The following is a 24,131-nucleotide window of genomic DNA, read 5'->3' as shown; positions in this document are numbered from 1 at the left end:
TGCCCATGGGGGGTGCGGGGGGATTTCTTAAGGATCTGATCCAGGTCAACACTGGGGCCACCGTCTGACCTTGTAGGGACTCAGGTGATGTTTGTAGAAGTAAAGAACACATGAATGAATAAACGCGAGTTTTGACAGGGAAGGACAGGAACAGTAAGGCTGTGGGCTTGTAAATACCCCTTCCCTAGCACGTGGGAGAATCTTCCATTCTTTCAGAAGCGTTCCCTCCACCGCACCCATCTCCCATCTCCACCCCCATCCCCAGAAGTGATGGTCCCCCAGCTTACTCTGTTTTCTCCTCCACAACAGAGAGAACTAGAGATTCGGGTGGGACGGGGGGTACTAACCTCCAAGCTTCTCGTGGTTCAGCTCCATTACCCTCCCACGCCTGACCACCCCCTCCTCAACGCACCGAGCCTAGAGCTAAGGTCAGTAGGAAGGATTCTCGAGTCTGCTCCTTCCCCGCTGTAAGACTTGGAGCTACTTCTGTGAACACTGAGCCTGTTTCCCCATCCTGGAAACGGGGCTGGGGACCTCTAGCGGGCAGGTCGGGGAGGGCTCGCAGCGCTGCAGCGGGCTGTAATTGGCCGGGTGCTGCCAGCGCACCTCCCCCTCATCCTCGGGCGCCGCGCACGCCACGCCCCTCCCCAGCTCGGCCGTCATAATGGCGTTGCCGTGGCGACGTTCGTACAAAGGCCGGGCGGGCGCACGGGCTGCGGGCTGTCGCCTGGAGACTCCGCGGGAGGGCGGCAGGGCGGAGGTCAGGGCTTCTTGGCAGAGGACGAGGCGTGGGCTTCTTCCTCAGGCCAGGTGAGAGCGGCGCGCGAGGAGGCGGCGGGAGGAAACCTGGGCCGGAGGAGGCCAGCCCTGCGAGGTCAAGGGTGTTGGGATAGGCAGGGGACCCGGCGCCAGCCGAGTCCGAACTCTCTGATCCAGGCTCGGGTCGCCAGGAGCACCCCAGAAAAGGTGCCCCAACACCAGCCGTTCCTTCCTAAGTGCAGCCCCTACCTCGCCCCCCAAGGGAGGCGGCACGGGAGCTTTAAGCCTCTCCTGGGCACCAGCTCTTGGATGTCCTGTGGGTATAGCTGGGATTAAGAGAGGAACCCCTGTTTCCCATGATTTATGGACAACACCCACCCAATGGTCAGACACACACACACACACACACCCGCCCCTTACCTGAACTCCCCTTCTTTAAGGAACTTTGAGGCCACTGTAAACCTCAAAAGAAAGTTTGCTCCTATAGCCCAATTCTGAGCCATCCAAAGTGGTCGGGGGAACGCAGATGACTGAAGCCCTTTTGCTCTTTCCTGTGGCTGGTGCTCCATGGCCCTGAGTAAGAACGAATTCACAGAGCTCCACACATTCAAATTACTTTGACAGTGTTTTCACGCAAGGAAGTGATGCACAGGGCAAAATGAAGGTGGAGAAATATTGTCCAATCCAAAAGCTAAAGAGATAGAATTTAGGTTTTCCAAGGAGTCATCTAAGCTAGATACTGACAGGAAAAATGAAAGGTAGTTACTATCAAAGCTTCCTAGCCAGCTGGCTGTACTGACTTGCTTTGAGGTGTCCTTTGTATTTTCATTCACTCAGCAAGTGTTTCCCAAGCACCTACTATATGTCAGGTTCTGCCCCCCCGCCGCCCCCTACCCTGGAGAAGGGGTAATGCACAGAACTGGCAGGAACTGCAAAGGGTCTGAGATTTGACCCTGTTTGAAAGTTAGTAAGTTAGCCTGCCCAGCTTATAGTTCCTGGCAGAAGACAAGAGACTCCTGGGCCAGAAACAAAGAACTTGATTACTCACAACACAGCCTACATAACAGGCAGCCAGAGCTGCATATGCACATTGGTTCCTGTTGCCCTGAAAGTCCCTCGGGGTGGTGCAGAGCAGCCAGTGTGGATGCTGTGCGCACAGTGGGTCTGTGTCCCAGGTAAGGAACTCCAAACTCAGGAAACTGCAATCTTTGAAAGGGGCTGCTAGCAAACCTGCCCAACTTTTGCCCCAGAAGGAGCCGTTATCTTTATTAGAAACATTACCTGTATCCTCCCAAGCTGTTTGCCATACAAGCATCCTCGGAAAGTGAGTGCAGGACAAAATCTTTCAATGCCTTTGCTCTGAAGATGGGTACAAACACAACATACCCATGAAGAATTGCTTCTGAACAAAATGAACACAGTTCTGGTTTTCCAGGAACATATATGTTAGTGAAAGAGAAACCAACAGCAAGCATAACTAAAGAAAGGAACAAGAACATGTCAGAGAATGATAAGTACAAGGAAGGAAACACAGCAGGGGAAAACTAGCAGGGGAATAACATGACTGAGGGTGCCTTTAGCCAGAGTGGTCAGGTGGTTGCCCCGAGGGGGGACGTCTGAGCAGAGAGAAGACCTCAGCCTTGGGGACGTCTGGGGTGAGAGCTAAAAAACAAATATGTGCATAATCCAAGTTTAAGTTTTAGATTAGTGGCTTTTCCTGTGGTTTTCCTGCAGAAGAGACATTTCTTGGAAGTTTCCATTTTAGCTTAATTAGACTTGAATGTGTTGCGTGCTAACATGGTCCTCTGCAATTGAAGATTAATAACTGAAGGCAGCAGAGCATGGTTCTTTGGGAAGAGGAAATGTCTTTTCCCCTGTATACATGACAGCGAACTTAATCAAATGTATTTCTCATTATCTGAAAGCATCAATATTTGTGGGACATCCACAGGCCTCAAAGTTTACAAATATAAACTATGCTGCTTATTTTTATTTCTCTTACCCCCAGGTAGGGTCTCGTCTTCCTTTCAGAGGATAGAATGCTGGTTTCAAGGACTTTCTTTTATTACATGTGCCAAGTGTCATCAGACAGTGCAATTCCCCCACCCCTACTCTGCCCAACCAGCAGCAATGGAGGTTTGTACACTGGTTACATGCAAAGGCTCAGAGTTGTCACACACTTACTTACTGTGTGACCTTAACTTCTCTGAGTCTCAGTTTCCTCATTTGTAAAGCGGGACAATACTGACACCTGCCTCGCAGGGTGGTTCTGAGGGTGAAAAGAGGCCATGTGTGTAAAAGGATAGCCCAGTGCCTGGCACTTAGTAGGGATTCAGTAATGGAATGATGATGGAGATGTTGATGGAAAGCAGAGCCAGACAGGAGACCCTCGACGGTCAGACCTAGAGATTTTTGTTTTTATCCACAGTTTAACAACTTCACACTTCAGTGACCTTTCAGTTGAAAAGAGACTTTGGGGACTTTCCTGGTGGCTCAGCGGTTAAGAATCCGCCTGCCAATGCAGGGGACATGGGTTCGAGCCCTGGTCCAGGAAGATCCCACATGCCTCGGAGCAACTAAGCCAGTGCACCACAACTACTGAGCCTGCACTCTAGAGCCTGCGAGCCACAGCTAGGGCCCTAGTGCCGCAACTACTGAGCCCACGTGCTTCAACTACTGAAGCCTGCACACCAGGAGCCCATGCTCCACAACAGGAGAAGCCACCGCAGTGAGAAGCCTGCGCACCGTGAGGAAGAGTAGCCTCCGCTCGCCGCAACTAGAGAAAGCCCGCATGCAGCAACGAAGACCCAACAGAGCCAAAAAAAAAAAAAGGAAAAAAAAGAAAAGAGACTATGTTTGACATGTCACTGAGATGGATCAGAATTCCAATATCATGTGAATTATCATCAACATCTTGGAACCAGCTGAAGTCACTGAAATTTTTGTTTTAAAAAACATGTATATATGGGCTTCCCTGGTGGCACAGTGGTTGAGAGTCTGCCTGCCGATGCAGGGGACACGGGTTCGTGCCCCGTCTTGGAGGATCCCACATGCTGCGGAGCGGCTGGGCCCGTGAGCCATGGCCTCTGAGCCGGTGCGTCCGGAGCCTGTGCTCCGCAACGGGAGAGGCCACAACAGTGAGAGGCCCGCGTAACGCAAAAAAAAAAAAAAAAAATTAAAATAAATAAATAAATAAATAAATAAATAATAAAAAACATGTATAGGGCTTCCCTGGTGGCGCAGTGGTTGAGAATCTGCCTGCTAATACAGGGCACATGGGTTCGAGCCCTGGTCTGGGAAGATCCCACGTGCCACGGAGCATTTAGGCCCGCGAGCCACAACTACTCAGCCTGCACATCTGGAGCCTGTGCTCCACAACAAGAGAGGCCGCGATAGTGAGAGGCCCGCGCACCGCGATGAAGAGTGGCCCCCGCTTGCCACACCTAGGGAAAGCCCTCGCGCAGAAACGAAGACCCAACACAGCCAAAAATTAATAAATAAATTTTAAAACCATGTATAGGATTTACTTTGAAATGCATTAAAATATAAAATGTATAGATGGGTAGATATGTGATAAAGCAAATAGAGCAAAATGTTGATTGTAGAATCTGGGTGGTGGTTCTATAGAAGTTCACCATCCACTTCTTTCAACTTTTCTGTGTGTTTGACATTTTCCTAATAAAATGCCAGGAAAAGATACGTACAGAGTCTTGACCGTACAGCCAAGCTATAATCTTGATATTTTGTCTTTGGAAATCATTTCTTTTCAACCTAAATATATGAAGGAATGCGGTGACTTAAAAAGAAAGTATCTTCTAATGCCCATTTCCTTGATGACTGACTCTTCCACACTTTAAGAAGCTCTGTAGAAGTTGGGATTTCTTGAGTCAAAGTTCAGAAGCCCAAGATTAATAACAGTCACAATCACAGTAGGACAAATGGGTGTTTAGTGTAGCAATCACCATTCTAGATGCTTCACATTTAATCCTCACAAAACTCTTTGGGATACAGAGTATTATTAGCCCCATTTTACAGATGAGGAAACAGAGGCATAAAGAGAGAATAAGTAAATCACCCAGAGTCACAGAGCTAGTAAGTGGTGGGTTAGTAACACTGAGTACTTGATTCTGTCAGATAACTAACCCCAAACTAAGCTTAATGGGAGGTGGAGAGTGGTTATCAGTGGAATTCAGATTTGTTTTTTTTGTTTTGTTTTGTTTTTTGCTATTGCTTGTTTGTGCTCTGAATTACATAAAGGATGTCCTCTTGTGATCAGAAGCAAGCTCATCTATGCCGGCTATCACTGTTAAAAGGACAGTCTTAAAAATGTGTGGAATTATCATTGTGATCATTGTTAAATCCAGCTATCCACTCCTACCTCTGCTGACTTCTCCTGTGGACATTATGGTGTATTCCATTCATTCTAAATATGACATTGAATAACTAGAGGACTGTATTTTTCTAACAAAATTGTTTTCTGAAAACCTTTTATAGGGAAAGCAGAGAATATGAAAGCCTATCTAAAGAGTGCAGAAGGCTATTTTGTCCTGAATAAAAGCACTACGATTGGAAGGCATGAAAATTCAGACCTTGTTTTAGAGGTAAGACCTCTTCCTAGCCAGTCCCCGACCCTCCCTACCCCTCACACCACCAAAAGTCCTTACTGTTCTGTGGACTCCAGTCTCTTGTAAAGCACAGCCTCTGGCTAACAGTCCCAGCCTTCCTCGGTGTGCCACCAATAACCAATCCCGGCATGTGCTGGGTCTCCCTGGCACATGTGGTAAGAATGAGCACAGTGCAAAGTGCGATGGGCCCTGTGTCCTTTGCTGACTGTGTGTGCAGTGTCCCACCCTGATGGCGCGGTTTGGAAGGTGGGCGTAGAGCTGATGCTTGACCTTCACCTGCTCCGCGTGTGGCAGCCACGGCCACCTGAAGGGCCCAGCTTGAGCAATGGCCTCTCGCCCTTTCCAGAGCTTCTGGAGACTACGGGCCCCTCAGAGGCCTCCCCCGCCCCCGTACCTCCAAGTAGTAAATCAGGGTAAGCCCTGGGCATGGCCTCAGCGCTCTCTCACTTCATTTCATTCCATTCTCTGAATTAGCTGTGGCTTGGTCCACAGTCCCAGCTCATTGACAGCCAAGGAAGTTGGAAGAAATTGTAAGTAAGGAATTATAAAAACAGTGGCTTTGAGCCTTTTAACATTTTGAAAGGGATTAAAATATTGAAGCAGAAAGAGAAATGCAATGGAATCCCTTTAGGACTGTGAAAGGCAGACCACTCTCAGACTTCACTCAACAGAGTTTTTTAAACTTTATTTTGAAATAATTATAGATGCACAAATGGTAGAGAGAATGGCACGAAGCATGTGTGGAGTCCTGTGCCATTTTACCACGTGTGGATTTGCGTGTGGCCCTCAGGATATAGGAGTATTCCATCATCAGAGATGTCCCTTGTGATGCTCCTTTTATAGTCACAATTCCTCCTCCCACCATCGTCCCCACGCTCCGAAAAGCACTAATCTGTTCTCCGTCTCTATAATTTTCATCATTTATCTATGACCTTTGCGATTGATTTTTTTTTTTTTTTTTAGTCATTGTAATGCCCTTGACATCCACTTAGGTTATTAGCTTGTTCTTTTATTGCTGAGTAATAGTCCACGGTATGGACGTATCACCTATGTTTAACCATTCACTTTTTGAAGGACATTTTGTTTCCATTTGGGGCTATTACAAATAAATGTACCATAAACATTTGTGTACAGGTTTTTGTGTGAACATAAGTTTTTATTTCTCTGTGATAAATGCTCAGGAGTATGATTGCATGGATTAACATATGTGTTTATATAGATTCGGTTTGTAAAGAAACTGCCAGACTTATCCAGCATGGCTGTACCATTTTTCATTTCCACCAGCAATGTATGAGACACATCCTCACCAGCAATTAGCATAAACACTGTTTTTCATTTTAGCTGTTTTAGTTACTGGTATCTCATCATAGTCTTAACTTGCATTTCCCAAATCGATAGTGATGTTAAATGTCTTTTCATGTACGTGTTTGCCTTCTGCATATCCTCTTCAGTGAAATATCTCTTCATATCTTTTAAGTGTCTCTAATCGAATTGTTAATTTTTTTACCATTGAGTTTTGAGAATTCTTTATGTATTTTAGATATGAGTCCCTTGTCAGATAGATGGTTTGCAAATATTTTCTCCCATCCGTAGCTTGTCTTTTCATTCTCTTAGCAGAGTATTTCACAGAGCAAAAGCTTTAACTTTTGATGAAGTCCAGGTAGTTATTTTTTCTTTTATAGATCATGCTTTTAGTGTCATGTCTAAGAACATGCCACAAGGTCCCTGGCCCTGAGGATTTTCTCTTATGTTTTCTTCTAAGTGTTTTATAGTTTTATGTTTAAATCTATGAACCATTTTGGGTTCACTGTCGTTTATGATGTGAGATTTAGGTCAAAGTTCATTTTTCTTCCATGTGGATATTTAGTTGTTCCAGAACCATTTGTTGAAAAGACTATCCTTTCTCCATTGAATTGCTTTTGCAAGTTTGTCAAAAATAATCTGGCCATACTTTCTATGGGGGCTACTTCTTAGTTCCCTATTATGTTTCATGGATCTATTTGTCATAATGGATCTACCATTATGAGATAGCCTTGATTACTGTCGCTATGTAAGTCTTAAATCAGGTAGAGTGATTCCTCCCACTTTTCTTTAAAAAAATTTTTTAACCTATTCTAGTTCCTTTGCCTTTCCATTTACATTTTAGTGTAAGCCTGTCTGTATATACAAAATATCATGCTGTAATTTTGATTGGAATTGTGTTTAATCGTATATAACAATGTGAGAATAATTGATATACTCCTACATTGTCTTCCAATTCATGATCATGGTATATTTCTCCATTTATTCAGTGTCTCTCATGAGTGTTTTGTAGTTTTCAGCATACCAGTCCTGAACATGTTTTGTTAGATTTACACTTAAGTATATCTCTCTTTTTTTTTTTTTTGAGTGATTGTAAATGGTATTATATTTTTAATTTTGGTGTCCACATGTTCATTGACAGTATATAGAAATACAGTTGATTTTTATATGCTTCTTGGTATCTTGGAACCTTAACTGCACTTTCTTATATAAGGGCTTTTGTAGATTTCTTGGGATTTTATACATAAACAATCATGTCATCTGCAAATAAGAACAATTTTATTTCTCCTTTCAGAAAAGGAGATGTGAATGCCTTGAATCTTCTTTTCCTTGCTTTATTTCCCTGGTTAAGACTTCCAGGACTCTGCTGAACAAGAGCAGTGTATAAATCCTTATATTCACTTGTTCCTGACCTTAGGGGAAAAAAGTCAGTCTTTAACCGTTAAGTACGAGGTTAGCTGTAGGGTATTTATACATGTTCTTACCAAGTGAGAAATTTCCCCCTTTATTCCTAGTTTTCTGAGAATGTTTATTGTAAACGCAACAGGTTTAAAGATAACTCCATGAACGTCCCCGTGAGATTCTCCTCCATGATATGGTCTCCCTTCAAGGACACAGAACATCTGTTCAGTGTGCAAAGTGGGAGGAAAAAGAAGAAGAAGAAGAACTGTAGTTTCTTCTTTATCCTAACAAGGCATAGATTTGGGGTAGTTTTATTTCCTGTCTGGCTAAAGTAGAGACAGAGATCTCTGTTTTGAACCGGCCTATGATATTAGAAAACTGTAGTAATTTTTAAAAGCACAGGCTTTGGAGATAGACAGAGCTGGGTTTGAATCTCATTAGGCTACTTTGTGGCTGAGTGACTTCAACCAAATTACTTAATCACTCTGAGCTCCTTTTCCCTGTCTGTAAACCTCTTACCTCACAGGGTTATTCTGAGGATTAAGTGAGAAATGCATATAAAGAGCCTGGCATGTGGTGCTCAGTGAATGACACAATGATCATTATTATGGTCTCATAAAACAGAGACTGAGAAGAATCCTCAGAGGTGCACAGGGTTGAGATGAGGATCCACTGACATTAATAAGCCATTTGGAAAAGGGAACTAATGAGGACAGTTATTAACTAGACAGAAATTGAGTTGCATTCATTGTATATAAATAATTCACTGCTTACTGCTCCTCGGACTTAGCTTAAGAAATACGTCACTAGGCTTCCCTGGTGGCGAAGTGGTTGAGAGTCCGCCTGCCGATGCAAGGGACGTGGGTTCGTGCCCGGTCCGGGAATATCCCACATGCCGCGGAGCGGCTGGGCCCATGAGCCATGGCCGCTGAGCCAGCGTGTCCGGAGCCTGAGCTCTGCAACGGGAGAGGCCACAACAGTGAGAGGCCCGCGTACCGAAAAAAAAAAAAAAAAAAAAAAAGAATTCAGGGATTTATATTACTAAAAAGTCATCATTGCATTTACCCAGAGGTTACATCTAGCAAATAAAAAAGATTGTTTTATTTGCTTGGATCAATCCTAAAGAATAGGCAGTCATGCTTCTAAAGATTTCTACTCATCAGCAAGGCTGACATGTTGTTTTGACTATTGGTATCGTAGTATTTTTTGCTGTACGCGGGCCTCTCACTGCTGTGGCCTCTCCCGTTGCGGAGCACAGGCTCCGGACACACAGGCTCCGCGGCCATGGCTCGCGGGCCCAGCCGCTCCGCGGCACGCGGGATCCTCCGGGACCGGGGCACGAACCCGCGTCCCCTGCATCGGCAGGCGGACTCTCAACCACTGCGCCACCAGGGAAGCCCCGGTATCGTAGTATTTTGACATCATTTACTCTTTCCGATAATGGAAGGTAGTTATATGCTTCTTGTTTTTAAAAATTGGGAGAAAGGAAAATATAAGGAAGAAAATAAAAGTCACTTGTAATCATTTGGCTCAGGGAAAAATCAATATTGATATTTGCAGGGTTTTACCCTCCAGACTTTTTTCTATATCCTGTAAGGAGTTTGGTTCCCTAAGGCAATAGGAAGCCTGTTTATAGCCAGGCTAGTGAGAACTGTTTATAGTCAACAGTGATAACTGTTGCTATCACTCATTCATTGCACAGTATTTACCCAGAGCCTCAGCACCGAGCCAAGCCTAGGGGTACAGTGATGTCAGAACTGGACATGGTCCCTGCCATCAGGAAGCTGCCAGGAGAGAGAGAAATAAGTCAAATGATCCCACAAAGGTGTGACTAATTCCATTCCAACATTGGGGCTGTAAAGGAAAGGAATATGGAAGACAAGGAGGACTTAACTAGACAAAAGGAGAAGGGAATGGCATGTGCAAGGGCCCTGGGGTGGAAGAGCATATTGTGAACCCAAGGGACTGAGAGAAAACCAGGGCGTCCAGAAGTCAGAGTGGGAAGGAGGAGGTCTAAGGGACAAGTCGGCCTCCTTCATGTCACCATAAGGGTTTTGATCTTTATCTGAAAAGCAGTGGGAAGAAGGCTTGAAGGATTGTAAACAAGGGGGAGACCTGCCAGTGAACATCCCGGCTGCTGTGTGCAGACGAGCCATCAGGAGCTCTATTCACAATCTCCCCTCTCCCATTTTACATGGCTCAAAAGCCTCAGCCTTGCTCATTTCACAGCTAAACATTGCAAGTTATAATTTATATGATTTGATGTGCCTTGTAAACTGTAATCTTTAGAGTTGGATGTGGCTGTTATTTAAACTCTGCTGAGAAAGGGACTCAGTTCTTCCAGAATGAAGAAACACCAAAGCCAGTGGTTGTTGGATTTTCCACATGTTTAAGAGTGGTTTTTCAACATGAACTCCTAGGCATTCTGACCCAGTGGGTTTGGGGTAAGGCCCAGGAATCTTCACATTTATATGCTCCCCAGGTTCAGGTGGGGGGAATGGAGTCCCCTGGAGTTGGCTCCAGGACCACACTTTGAGAACCCCACCATCAGTGCTCCCTCCCTCTCCGTTCTTGATCAGCAGAACTCCTGCTTGTGTGTGTGTGTGTGTGTGTGTGTGTGTGTGTGTGTATTCTTTCAATAAACTTTGTTTTGAGGAAAAGAGAAGCGAAGGGTAAACAATGAAGGGCTGACTGACCCTACCCCTCCCCAGGGACTCCCCCAGTCCCACCCTGGGGAAGTCCCAGGATCCCTAGAAGACTGAGCTCTAGGACAGCCCAAGTCAGTGCAGGGCTGCAGCTACGAGGGTGGAGATGGAAGAGAAAAAGAAAGAACAGACATGACAGGGGGATGAAATGCTGGTGTCCACCCCTCACCCTCGGTGATCAGTGTCCTGCCAGCCATCTCCTTTCTCATGGGTGGAGCCATCTCTCCAGCCTGTGTCAGCCCTTCTAGCGTGGGATCTGAGGGTCGTGAAGCCAGACTGATCTCATACACACACCCCAGATCCCATCCAGCCGGATGACTCTCGTCCCTTTTCCTGGCCCCTGCCAGTTCTGGGCTCCCTCTCAGAAAAGAACCAGAGCCTACACCATAATCTTGTTTATTATTATTAAACAAGGCTGTTGGGATTCTCCTATTATTTGCATCATTTCACGGACGTGCAGGTATGTCTGCTCTGTCAAAGGACACATACAGCTGTAACTCTGATGGGCATGGCCAAATTGTCCACCAGAGGTTTCCGGATGTGGTGTCCTGCCAGCAGTGGACGCCCGTCTCCCACTCCCTCCCCAGCCTAGGGTGCTGACCCCCCATTGGATCTTCACTGATCTACGGGGTGAAGTATGGTACCTGTGTCATTTCAATTCACATTTCTCTTATTCTAAGCGAACACCTGCATTTTGAGACAGAAGGTGACAGGTGGACTCTCTGTGGGGAAATCCACGGAATGAAACAGGCCTGGGAGGGTGCACTTGCTGGCTCCCCATCTGCATCGCGCTTGTCCTCCTGCCTGGGTCGTGCTCCCATCCTCCCCCCTCACCCCCACCTCACCCCTGGCTTCTCCCCAAGTGCTCCTTGCTCTGGGGGTTCACCTGTCTGGTCTCACCAGTCCTCAGGGACTGTTTTGTCCCCTGTTTGGGAACTGGCGGCTGATTTCATTGCTCAGTACCCAGCACAGCAATTGATGGGACTAGTTTCTCACCAGCAGATGGAGGGCTTCCAAGAGGAAAAAGTTCAGAGGAAAGGGCTAGATCGTGATCTCATTTTTCTCATTTTTTTTATTGTGGTAAGATATGCATAACATAAAATTTACCATCTTAACCACTTTTATTAAGTGTGCAGTGCAGTGGCATTAAATATATTCACACTGTTGTGCAGCCATCACCCCCATCCATCTCCAGAACTCTTTGAATCTTGCAGAACTGAAACTGCACCCATGAAACAACAACTCCCCTTGTCCCCCCATCCCAGCCCCCAGCAACCACCGTTCTGCTTTCTGTCTCTATGACCTTGGCTACTCTGGGTATCTCATATAAGTAGAATCATAACAGTATTTGTCTTTTCATGACTGGCTTCTTTCACTGAGTATAATATGCTTTCACTGAGTATAATGTCCATGTTCATCCATGCTGTAGCATGTGTCCGAATTTCCTTCCTTTTTTAAGGCTGAATAATATTCCATTGTGTGGATTCACCACATTTTGTTTATTCATTCATCTACTGATGGACACTTGGGTTGTTTCCACCTTTTGGCTGTTGCAAACAATGCTATGAACATGGGTGTATAAATATCTCTTCAAGGCCCTGCTTTCAGTTCTTTGGGATATATACCCAAAAGTAGACTTGCTGGATCATATGATAATTTTATTTTTAATTGTTTGAGGAACTGCCATGCTGTTTTCCATAGTGGCTGCATCAAGTTACATTCTCACAACAGGGCACAAGGGTTCCACTTTCCCTGAGTCCTAACCAACACTTGTTATTTCCCTTTTTTTTTATATACTAGCCATTCTGATGGATGTGAGATGAAAGAAAGATCATAATCTTTTGAATAGCATACATAATACAAAGAGCTACAGCATACATTTCTGGACTACTTACTGTATCTCACATGGCTTTATACATCATCTATGTATGTTCTGTATATATATTTATAGAATTATATCCACAAAACAAATCCTGTGCGGGTGAGAACTACTATTATCATTATTATCCTCATTTGATGACATGGACATGGGACTCAGAAAGGTTAAGGAACTGGCCCAAATCACACAGCTAGACGGGGGAGGTGGGGCTGAGTTTCAGACTGAGCTGACTCAAGCTTCTAAAAACAGAAGCTTCACTTTTTGAGTGTAAATTTAGCTTTGGGAACATCTAATATCTAAATTGGAAATTCTCAGTTAACTGAGATAACAAGATAATTGACTAAGCTAGGGAAATTCCACCCTGTGGAATGGAGAATGGGGGTTGTCAGTGAAATGTGAGATGAATGTTCTTGTGATCCTCATTCATGCAACAGACTGAGGTGGTGCCATCTAGGGGGGGATTTGGGTAAAGAGGAAACGTTGACCTGGTGCTTTCCCAGGAAGAGGAGCATTGGGGCTGTTAAGTGGGGGCCCAGCAAGAAACACCACTTATCTCTCCAATCCAGCCAGAGTAAGTTCTCTGCTTATAAGGACTGGTGGAGTTCAATTAGTCCCACCTGGATAACCCAGGATAGTCTCCCACTTTTTAAAAAATTTTTAAAAAGTTTTTGGCTGGGTTTGGTCTCCGTTGCTGAGCACAGGCTTTCTCTAGTTGCAGCGAGCGAGGGTTACTCTTTGTTGCGGTGCACGGGCTTCTCATTGCAGTGGCTTCTCTTGTTGTGGAGCACAGGCTCTAGGCACGCGGATTCAGTAGTTGTGGCACGTGGGCTCAGTAGTTGTGGCTCGTGGGCTCTGGAGCGCAGGCTCGGTAGTTGTGGCACACGGGCTTCGTTGCTCCATGGCATGTGGGATCTTCCTGGACCAGGGCTCGAACCCGTGTCTCTTGCATTGGCAGGCGGATTCTTAACCACTGCAACACCAGGGAAGTCCTTAGTCTCCCTCTTTTAAGAGCACTGATTAGTAACCTTGACATCGTCACAGACCCTTTGGCCACGTCATGGAGCATATTCCCAGGTTCTGGGGATCAGGGCATGGGCATCTTTGGGAGACCATTCTGCCCACCACATTAATACTACCACCTGACTGGACCGTTGCTTTGGGACTGGTCTGAGAGCTTTCTGGAAGAATCAGTAGGATCAATGCCACAGGCCACGGAGAAAGATGGCTGGATGAGCTGGCAGGTGATAATACCGTTACCAAGAGGGGAGGAAGCAGGACTGGTTGAGTGAGCACCTCAACATCCCGGAAGCAGCCAGGCAGTTTGGGGTCTGGAGATGAACCAGGGGTTGGAAATACACACCTGCGAATCAAGGGGGTGGCACAGTGGCCCCAGCCCATGGACAGAGTGCGGAGGAAACGGACATCTGAGGGGAGAGGAGCCCGGCGTGGAGACCTGGAAGCAGTCAGAGAGGTGAGGGAGCCAGAGAGCTGCTGCCAGGCTGAGGGTATTCATCACAGAGACAGCTTGCTTTGTGCCAGGTACTGTTCTTTTCACTCTCGAGTGTATTAACTCATTTCATCCTTAGGAGGTTAATGTTGTTTGCCCCACTTTACAGATGAGGGCGTTGAGGCACAGATAGGCTGAGTATCCTGCCTGAGGTCACAGAGGGAGGCTGGGGCACTGGGCACCACGCTCGGGCAGTCTGATTTCAGGACCAGCCTCTCCTGAGGCCTTGCCGGTCCACAGGGCTCTCCTGGGGAGACCGGGGAGGAAGGATCCAGCTGACGGGGAAGCAGAGAAGCTTCTTCTTTCCTTCCAATCCCAGACCCGTCGTCTCACCAGTGCCTGGCCGTTTCCTCATATCCTTATTCTTTTGAAAACCCCATATTTTTTTTTTACTATTTCTGCACTACATCCCTTTCTGGAGGCAGTGGGGGGATGGGGCTGGGGGATGGGATAGCCTAGAACCAAAAGGTTAAAAGAAATAGATAAAACACACACACACAAACACACACACACAAGTTAATTTCAAAAATGTTATCCCACTCCTTTGAACATGTCACCAAGCAGTACCTTTTGTCAATCCTACGAAGCCCAGCTTATCAAACTCATTTTTGCTGCTCAGGGAGCAACCAAAGAGAAGCAAAGAACCGTGCCCCAGGCTGCACAGCTGGAAGGTAGCAGAGGTGGGACTTGAACTCAAGGCTTTCTAACTCCAGAGCCCATCCTCTTGCTCATAATAGAGAACATTTCCCATTTGCCCTATGTTCTCTTGTAAGTGCTTTAGTATGTATTATATCATTTATACGTCAGCAGTAGCTTATAAGACTGTCCTTTTGTTACCTTACAGATGAGGAAGCTGAGGTATCACTTGCCCAAGGTCACCCTGCTAGGAAGTAGGAGAGCTGGACTCGAGCCCAGTCTAATAACCACCACGTTGCCCTGCTCCCCCAACCCCTGAACCACCAGGCCACGTGCCTCTCTCTGACAACTGTGTCACATGTCACAGGGAGGCCGAGAGCCCGAGGAGGCCCCCGAGGGCAATGGCAGTGGGTTGAGGACCCAGTGGGAGAGGACCCTCTTGAAGCCATTTGACAATAAAGGAAAGGAAGGGGGAAGGGGCGGTGTTTCCAGGCCGAGGGGGTGGTGAGCACGTTCACAGGTTAGACGGAAGTTATACTGTCAAGGTGAGGATGCAGAAGAGGAGATGGTTGAGGAGAGGGACCAGACCAGGGTGGGATGAAGGCAGGACCACCCGGAGGCCCTTGGCAGCTAAGAGAAGCCTTGAAGGTCCCATCTAGGAGCTTCTCCATGCCTGGGAAGTCCAGGTCCTGGCAGGGAGCTGAAGGCACATTCACAGGGGTGTGGAGTGATGGAGGGGAGTTTCCTGAAGGGACTCCATAGGGAGTGGGCAGGGCTCAGAGAAACCTCAAAGGATAGTGCAGGGCCCAGAGCTAGTATGAGTGAGGACTGTTCCCACCCCCAGAGCTGAGGGGTGAGGGGCAGGGGCATTTCCTGGGACCCCGAGGGCTGGGTAGAGTCCTCTGAGGGAAGCTGTGTGGCCCCAGAGAATGGAAGCCAGGGGAGTAAGTACCCCAAGCTCTCTCCTCCCTGCTCTGATCTCTAACCCCCCCATTGGCCAAACCCAACCAGAAACCAGAGGCAAGGAGCCCATCAGCCCATGGATGTAGCCGCACACGTGGGCCTGCTGGGCAGAGGGCGCCGTGTAAAGGGATGGAGGAGGGTCGGGAGAAGCAGACGGAGGATGCAGGCAGGTGCAGGAGGTGAAGACCTAGGAGGCTGTTGTCAAAGTAGAATGAAAAGCCTGAGAGCAGGGACCTGCTGTCTGGGGTGCCCAAAGGGCACTGGGCCAGCCTCAGGACAGAAGTGTGAGGGTGGCAGGAGGGTTTGGGGGCCGGGATGGACTTGAAGGAGCTGGTGAGCTTGAGCAGGGCCCAGGCTGGGTGAGCATAGGGCATTACCCATAGGGAGCAAACAGGGAGCAAAGGCTACGTGACTCAAGGAGAGGACGAGACAGAGGATAAGGAAGGCCGGGAGCGGGAGGTTATGGTCTGAGATGGGGCTTCCCAGTGCCAGGTGATGCAAGGTTGAAACCTAGCTCCAAAGGACGGTTCCAGGTACACGTCGAACCTCAGTGACAATGTCAGTGAACCTCAGGGCAATGTCATAACTAAGTCAGCTTCCCGAGGAGACTTCCTCAAAGCACGGGAGTCATCAGAGCAGATGGTCATTGTTAAGAGATGTTTAAACGTCTTAATATTTTATGGACTCACTATATAATTTTTAAACATTTAAAATGCAGGAGCCTTTAAGAAATGCACTTGTTTTCTCTATTAGGTCCTGCCTGTCTCCCCTCTCATTATTAAATCACTCTCTACTCTGAAAATCACAGGGTACAAATCAAAGGTACAGGTTTTGGAATTAGACTTGGGTTCAAACCCTGACATTGCCCTGTGCCAGCATCCTGAGGTTGAGTGAGTCCCTTCATCTTAGCCATTTTTTGAATCGTGGTAAAATACCTATAAAGTTTACCATCTTAACCACTTTTAAGTGTACAGATCAGTAGTTGTAAGTTATTCACATTGTTGTGCAACCAGCCTCAGAATTTTTCATCTTGCAAAACTGAAACTGTACCCATTAAAGAACAATTCCCCGTTTCCCCTTCCCCAGCTCCTGGCAACCCCCGTTCTATTTTGTTTCAATGAGCTTGACTACTTTATGTACCTCACATAGTGGAATCATACAAAATTTGCTTTTTTGTGACACTTATTTCACATCATGTCCTCACGGTTCATCCATGTTGTAGCATGTGTCAGAATTTCCTTCCTCCTACACTGAATAATATTCCACTGTATGGATGGACCACATTTTGCTTATCCAATCATCGGTCAGTGGGCACTTGGGTGGCTTCCACCTTTTGGCAATTGTGAATAATGCTACTATAAACATGAGTGTACAAATAACTCTTTAAGTTCCTGCTTTCAATTCTTCGGGGTATATACCCAGAAGTGGACTTGCTGGATCATATGATAATTTTATTCTAAATTGTTTGAGAAGCCGCTCTACTGTTTTTCCTATCAGCTGCACCATTTTACATTCTCAGCAGTGCATAAGTGTTCCCCTACTCTACATCCTTGCCAACACTTGTTATTTTCTGTTGCTGTTTGTTTGTTTTTGATAGTAGCCATCCTAATGGGTATGAGGTGGTATCTCACTGTGGTTTTGATTTGAATTTCCCTAATGACTAGTAATGTTGAGCATCTTTTTATATGCTTGTTGGACATTTATATATCTTCTTTGGAGAAATGTCTATTCCAGTTCTACGCCCATATTTGATCAAGTTATTTGGGGGTTCTTTTTTGTTGTTGTTGTTGAGTTATAGTTCTCTATATATTCTTCATATTAACCCTTTTTCAGATTTGTGATTTGCAACTATTTTCTCCCATTCTCTAGATGGCCTTTCACCCTGTTTATTGTGTCCTTTGATTCACTGAAGTTTTAATTTTTGATATAGTTGAATTTATCTATTTTTACTTTTGCTGCCTATGCTTTTGGTATCATATCCCAAAATGCATTGCCAAATCCAATGTCATAAAGCTTTCCTCCTGTGCTTTCCTCTAAAAGTTTTATAGTTTTAGACTCTGTTTAAGTCTTTGATCCACTTTGAGTTAATTTTTATACATGGTGTAAGGTAAGAGTTCAACTTAATTCTTTTGCAGTCTTTCCCAGCATCATTTGTTGAAAATACTGTTCTTTCCCCATTGAATAATCTTGGCACCCTTGTCAAAAATCATTGGACCATATATGCAAAGTTTTATTTCTGTGCTCTCTATTCTATTCTATTGGCCTATGTGCCTGACCTTATGTCAGTATCACACTGTTTTGATTACTGTACCTTTGTATGCAGTAAGTTTTGAAATCAGAAAGTGTGAGACCTCCAACTTTGCTTTTCTTTCTCAAGACTCTTTTGGCTATTTGGGGCCCACTGAGATTCCATATGAATTTTAGGATGGATTTTTCTATTTCTGCCAAAACTGCTGTTGGGATTTTGAATCTGTAGATCCTGCTGTGTAGTAATGACATCTTCACAATATTAAGTCTTCCAACCCACGAATACAGGGTGTCTTTCCATTTATTTGTGTCTTTAATTTCTTTCAGCAGCACTTTGTAGTTTTCAGTGTACACATCTTTTACCACCTTGGTTAAATTTATCCCAAAATATGTTATTCTTTTTGATGCTATCATAAATGAAATTATTTTCTTAACTTCCTTTTCAGATTGTTCATTGTGAGCATATAGAAACACAACTGATGTTTGTGTGTTGATTTTGTGTCCTACGATTTTGCTAGTGAATGTTATTTTTTAGTTCTAAGAGGGTTGTGGTTTTTCATGGACTCTTTAGGATTTTGTACATGTAAGATCATGTTGCCTGTGAACAGAGATAATTTTACTTCTTCCTTTCGAATTTGGATGCCTTTATTTCTTTTTCTTGCCTAATTGCTCTGGCTAGGACTTCCAGTACTTTGTTGAATAGAAGTGGCAAGAGCAGGTATCCTTATCTTATTCTTGAAATTAGAGGAAAAGCTTTCAGTCTTTCACCTTTGAGTATGATGCTAACTGTGGGCCTTTCATATTTGACCTTTATTATGTTGAGGTAATTTCCCTCTATTCCCTGTTTGTTGAGTGCTTTTATCATGAAAGAGTGTTGCATTTTGTCAAATGCTTTTTGTACATCAATCGAGATGACCATTTTTTTCCTTCTTTCTGTTAATGTGATGTATTACGTGGATTAATTTTCATATGTTGAACCATCAAGTCTGCATTCCAAGAATAAATCCCACTTGGTCATAGTGTATGATCCTTTTAATGTGCTGTTGAATTCGGTTTCCTCCTATTTTGTTGAGGATTGTGGTATCAGTGTTCATAAGAGATATTGGTCTGTAGTTTTCTTGTAGTGTCTTTGTCTGGGTTTGGTATCAAGGTAATGCTGTCCTCTCACTTCACCTTTTGAGTCTCAGCTTCTTCATCTCTAAGATGGAGATAATAATAGAGTCCCTGTTTAGGGCTGTCATGCAGATTAAATGATAAAAATGCACACAAAATGCTTCAGCAGGGCCCAGTTCACAGGAAGCCCTCAAAATATGTTAGAGGATGATAAGGATAATAATAAAAATAATAATAAATAAATAACAGTTCATCTCATAGTTGGACAGCTCAGTAGGCTGGGGCTTAGAGAGTCAGTCTGTATTAGCAGCAGGGCGTCTGTCCAGTAGCAGCATTTAGCAATTTTCCAAGTAAAGGGAGCGAGTGATATTATAGGGCCAAACTAGGAAGCTGTCTCCTGGCCTAACATGTGGTAGAGGCTCACCCAAATTTGTGGAGTCATTTAAAACTTCCTGCTTGCTTTGATTTCTTAATAATGGCTTGACAGTTTTTGAGGAACTGAAAGCAGTGAAGCCTGGCAAGAGACAAACAAAATGTAACACACAGAATTTCTCTCATTCATGGGTTATCAAAGGTTCAGAGGACACAAAGATCAATGGCAATGGTGATGAAGATGATGTGGGTGACATTTTCCAAAGAACTAATGTGTTTTCATTTTTTTTAATACTTTATTTTTTTGAACAGTTTTAGGTTTACAGGAATTTTAGCAGAGAATACAGAGAGTTCCCATATATCCACCCCTCCAATACACACAGTTTCCCCTATTATTAACATCATGCATTAGTGCGGTACATTTGTTACAACTGATGAACCAATATTGATATGCTATTATTAACTAAGTCCATAGTTTACATTAGGGTTCACTCTTTGCGTTGTACGTTCTTTCCTTTTGACAAATGTATAGTGACAAGTATCCACCATTACAGTATCATAAAAAATATTTTCACTGCCCTGAAATCCCCTGTGCCCCTCCTCTGCATCCTGAGCCCCAGAGCCCCTGTGCCCCTGGCAAGCACTGATCTTTTACTCTCCTTATAGTTTTACTTTTTCCAGAATTTCATACAGTTGGAATCATACGGTATGTAACCTTTTCAGACTAGGTTCTTTCACTAAGCAATATGCATTTAAGATTCCTCCATGTCTTTTTTGTTATTTGATAACTCATTTATTTTTATCACTAGTATTTCATTGTATGGATGTACCACAATTTGTCTATCCATTTACCTTTTAAAGGACATCTTGGTTGCTTCCAGTTTTTGGCAGTTATGAAGAAAGATGCTGTAAGCATGTATCCAAAATCAATGAGTCTTCATGGATATAGAGAACAGACTGTGGTTGCCAAGGGGGAGGGGGTTGAGGGAGAGATGGAGTGGGAGGTTGAGGTTAGCAGATGTGAGCTGTTACATCCAGGATGGAGAAACAACAAGGTCCTACTGTAGAGCACAGGGAACTATATTCAATATCCTGTGATAAACCATAATGGAAAAGAATATTTTAAAAAGAATGTATATATATGTATAACTGAATCACTTTGCTGTACAGCAGAAATTAATACAACATTGTAAATCGACTACATTTCAATAAAATAAATAAATAAACAATATAAATGAGTCTTAAAAATCAACAATAAGAAACCAAACAACCCAACTTAAAAATGGGCAAAAGAGCTCAACAGACACCTCACCAAAGAAAATCTACAGATGTCAAATAAGCATATGAAAAGATGTTAAACATCATATATCATTAAGGAATTTCAAATAAACATGAAATATCTCTTCATTTATTTAGACTACTTTGATTTCTTTCATCAACATTTTGTAGTTTTCTTCATATACCTCTTCATATAGCTAAGTATTTTGTTAGATTTATTCCTAAGTACTTCATTTTTTTTTTTTGGTGCAAATGTAAATGGTGTTGTGTTTTTAATTTCATATTCCACTTGTTCATTGTTGGTATATAGGAAAGCAATTGACTTTTGTATATTAATCATGTATTCTGCAACCTGGGTACAATTGCTCATTAGTTCCAGGAGGGCTTTTTGTCGGTTCTTTGGGATTTTCTGCATAGACAATCATGCCATCTGCAAAATGGGCAAAAGATCTGAACAAACACCTCACCAAAGAAGATTTCTTTTTCCTTCCCAATCTATCTTTTATTCTCTTTTCTTGCCTTGTTGCATTAGCTAGGACATACAGTACAATGTTGAAAATGAGTGGTGAAAGGGGACATCTTCACCTTATTCCTGATCTTAATTGGAAAGTTTCTAGTTTCTCACCACTAAATATGACGTTAGCTTTAGGGTTTTTATAGATGTACTTTATCAGGTTGAGGAAGTTCCCCTCCATCCCTAATTTGCCAAGAGTTGTTGTGGTGGTTTGGTGGTTTGTTAGTTTATCATGGATGGTGTTTAATTTTGTCAAATGCTCTTTTTGCATCTACTGTTATGATAATGCGATTTCTCTTCTCTACGCTGTTGATGTGATGGATTACATTAATTGATTTCCAAATGTTGAACCAGCCTTGCATACCTGGAATAAATCCCACTTGACTGTGGTGTATAAGTCTTTTTATACATCACTGGATTCAATTTGCTAATATTTTGTTGAGGATTTTGCATCTATGTTCATGGGAGGTATTGGTCTGCAATTTTCCTGTTTTGCAATATCTTTATCTGGTTTTGCTATTAGAATAAGCTTGGCCTCACAGAATGAGCTGGGAAGTGTTCTCTCTTCTATTTTCTGGAAGAGATTACTGAGAACTGATATCATTCTTTCCTTAATGTTTGATAGAATTTACCAGTGAACCCATCCAGGCCTGGTGCTTTCCATTTTGGAAGGTTATTCATTATTGATTCAAATTCTTTACTAGATATGAGTCTATTCAGAGTATTTATTTCTCCTTGTGTGAGTTTCAGTAGATTGTGTCTTTCAAGGAAATGGTCCACTTCATTAACTTATAAAATCTGTGGGCATAGAATTATTCATAATATTCCTTTATTATCCCTTCAGTGTCCATGAGATCAGTAGTGATGCCATCGCTTTCATTTCTGATTTGAGTAATTTGTATCTTCTCTCTTTTTTTCTTGGTTATCCTGCTAGAGGTTTGTCAATTTTATTGATCTTTACAAAAAAAAAAAAACCAAACAGCTCTTTATTTTGCTGACTTTTCTCTCTTGTTTTCCTGCTTTTTATTTCATTCATTGCTTCTTTTCTTGTGCTTGTGGTAGGCTTATATTGCTCTTCTTTCTCTAGTTTCATAAGGTGGAAGCTTAGGTCTTTTCAAATGTATGCCTTCAATGCCATAAACTTCCCTCCAAGCACTGCTTTCACTGCATCTTGCAAATTTTCATAGGTTGTATTTTCATTTTCATTTAGCTCAAGATAAATTTTTATTTCCCATGAGACTCCCTCCTTGACCCATCTGTTATTTAGAGGTGTGTTGTTTAATCTGAAAATATTTGGGTATTTTCCAGCTGTCTTTCTGGTATTGGTTTCTAGCCTAATTCCATTGTGTTCTGAAAATGTACTTTGCATAATTTCTATTCTTTTACATTTGTTGAGGTATATTTTGTGGCCTGGAATGTGGTCTGCTTCATGAATGTTCCATGGGAGCTTGAGAAGGATGTGTGTTTTGTTGCTGTGGGATGAAGCTGTGTGGTTGCCAGTTAGATCCAGATGATGGTAGTGCTGTTCAGTTCAACTTCATTCTTCCTAATTTTCTGCCTGGTGGGTCTGCCCGTCACTGACAGAGGGCTGTTGAGGTCTCCAGCTACCATGATGGATTCATCTGCTTCTACTTGCAGTCCTATCAGTTTTTGCCTTCCATACTTTGATGCTCTATTGTTGGGTACATACAATGAAGGACTGTTATGTCTGCTTGGAGAATCGACCCCTTTATCACTATGTATCGCCTCTCTTTATCCCTGATAACTTTCCTTCCTCTGAAGTTGGATCTGCCTGAAATTAATAGAGCTACTCCTGCTTTCTTCTTGTGTTTCAGTATTTTAAGTGCCAAAGTGTTTGGTAGGAATTTGAAAAGTGGGTAAAGGCACAGTCATTTGAATCAGGCAAACCTGGGAACAAGCCAAGCGAGTCAAAGTGGCTGACTGTGGGCACACTTAATCGTTCTATGCCTCAGTTTCCTCATCTAAGAAATGAGTAACTATCGGACCTACTGTACAGCACAGGGAACTATATTCAATATCTTGCAGTAACCTGTGATAGAAAAGAATCTGAAAAAGAATAGATATTATATATATGTATAACTGAATCACTTTGCTGTACACCTGAAACTAACACAACATTGTAAATCAACTAGACTTCAATAAAAAATTAAATTTTTTTTTAAATGAGGAAGTATCCCTTTGAATTATTGTGAAGATGAAACGGGATAATGCAGTAAAGCACTTAGCAAATTTCCTGGCATTTGTGTAATTACACATAATGTGTCATTAATATATTCTACTAATATATGCAGTTATATTATTATCTATTCATATACTATAAGCTATTATTAATATAAGCTATTGGTTATAATTATATTGTGGGACATTAGTATAGATTTCTAAGTCCAAGTACTCTCTATGAAAGTTGGATGAGGCACTCTGAGAAGAGTGACTTAGAAAATATTTGCAAAGTCTCAGGCTGGAGTGGATGGCTCATAGGCAGTGTTCCGAGAAGACAGAGGACTTCGCATGTGCCCTGCAGCCCATAGTCCAGGGCGCCGGGGCCAGGGGGGGATGTGATATTTCCTCCTTGGTGCCGAGTTTTGCTCATTCTTCTTATTAAAGTGGTTACACAGGAGGTTTCTGACACCACTGACAAATCACTGTCTGGGGTCTCTCTCTTTTGAGGGAAATGTGGTCACACCAGGGCCCCTATTGAAAAATAGATCATCTTTGGTTAGATAAATTCTGATTAGCTTTTAAGAAGCAACAGTAATAATTAAGCACATGGGAAAAACCTTCATTGTACACCAAGGCTTTTAAAAGGTAG

The 24,131-nt window shown here is 43.6% G+C and overlaps 1 protein-coding gene across 1 annotated transcript in view; it reads left to right on the top strand.

Annotated features, from left to right (window-relative positions):
- Nucleotides 1–5,267: 5,267 nt before the first annotated feature.
- The window catches only part of LOC309808835 (forkhead-associated domain-containing protein 1-like), a gene marked incomplete at both ends in the record, with an annotated part of 87,621 nt that continues 68,757 nt past the window's right edge, over nucleotides 5,268–24,131 (top strand). Inside the window, one exon of the mRNA XM_082629408.1 lies at nucleotides 5,268–5,360. Coding sequence (XP_082485534.1) covers nucleotides 5,268–5,360 — 93 coding nt within the window. The remainder of the gene's footprint in view (nucleotides 5,361–24,131) is intronic.

This window comes from Mesoplodon mirus (assembly GCF_964341445.2).
Source record: "Mesoplodon mirus genome assembly, chromosome: 7".
NCBI lineage: Eukaryota > Metazoa > Chordata > Mammalia > Artiodactyla > Ziphiidae > Mesoplodon > Mesoplodon mirus.
Note: the sequence above shows the minus strand (reverse complement) of the source record. Positions and strands in the feature narration are given on the sequence as shown.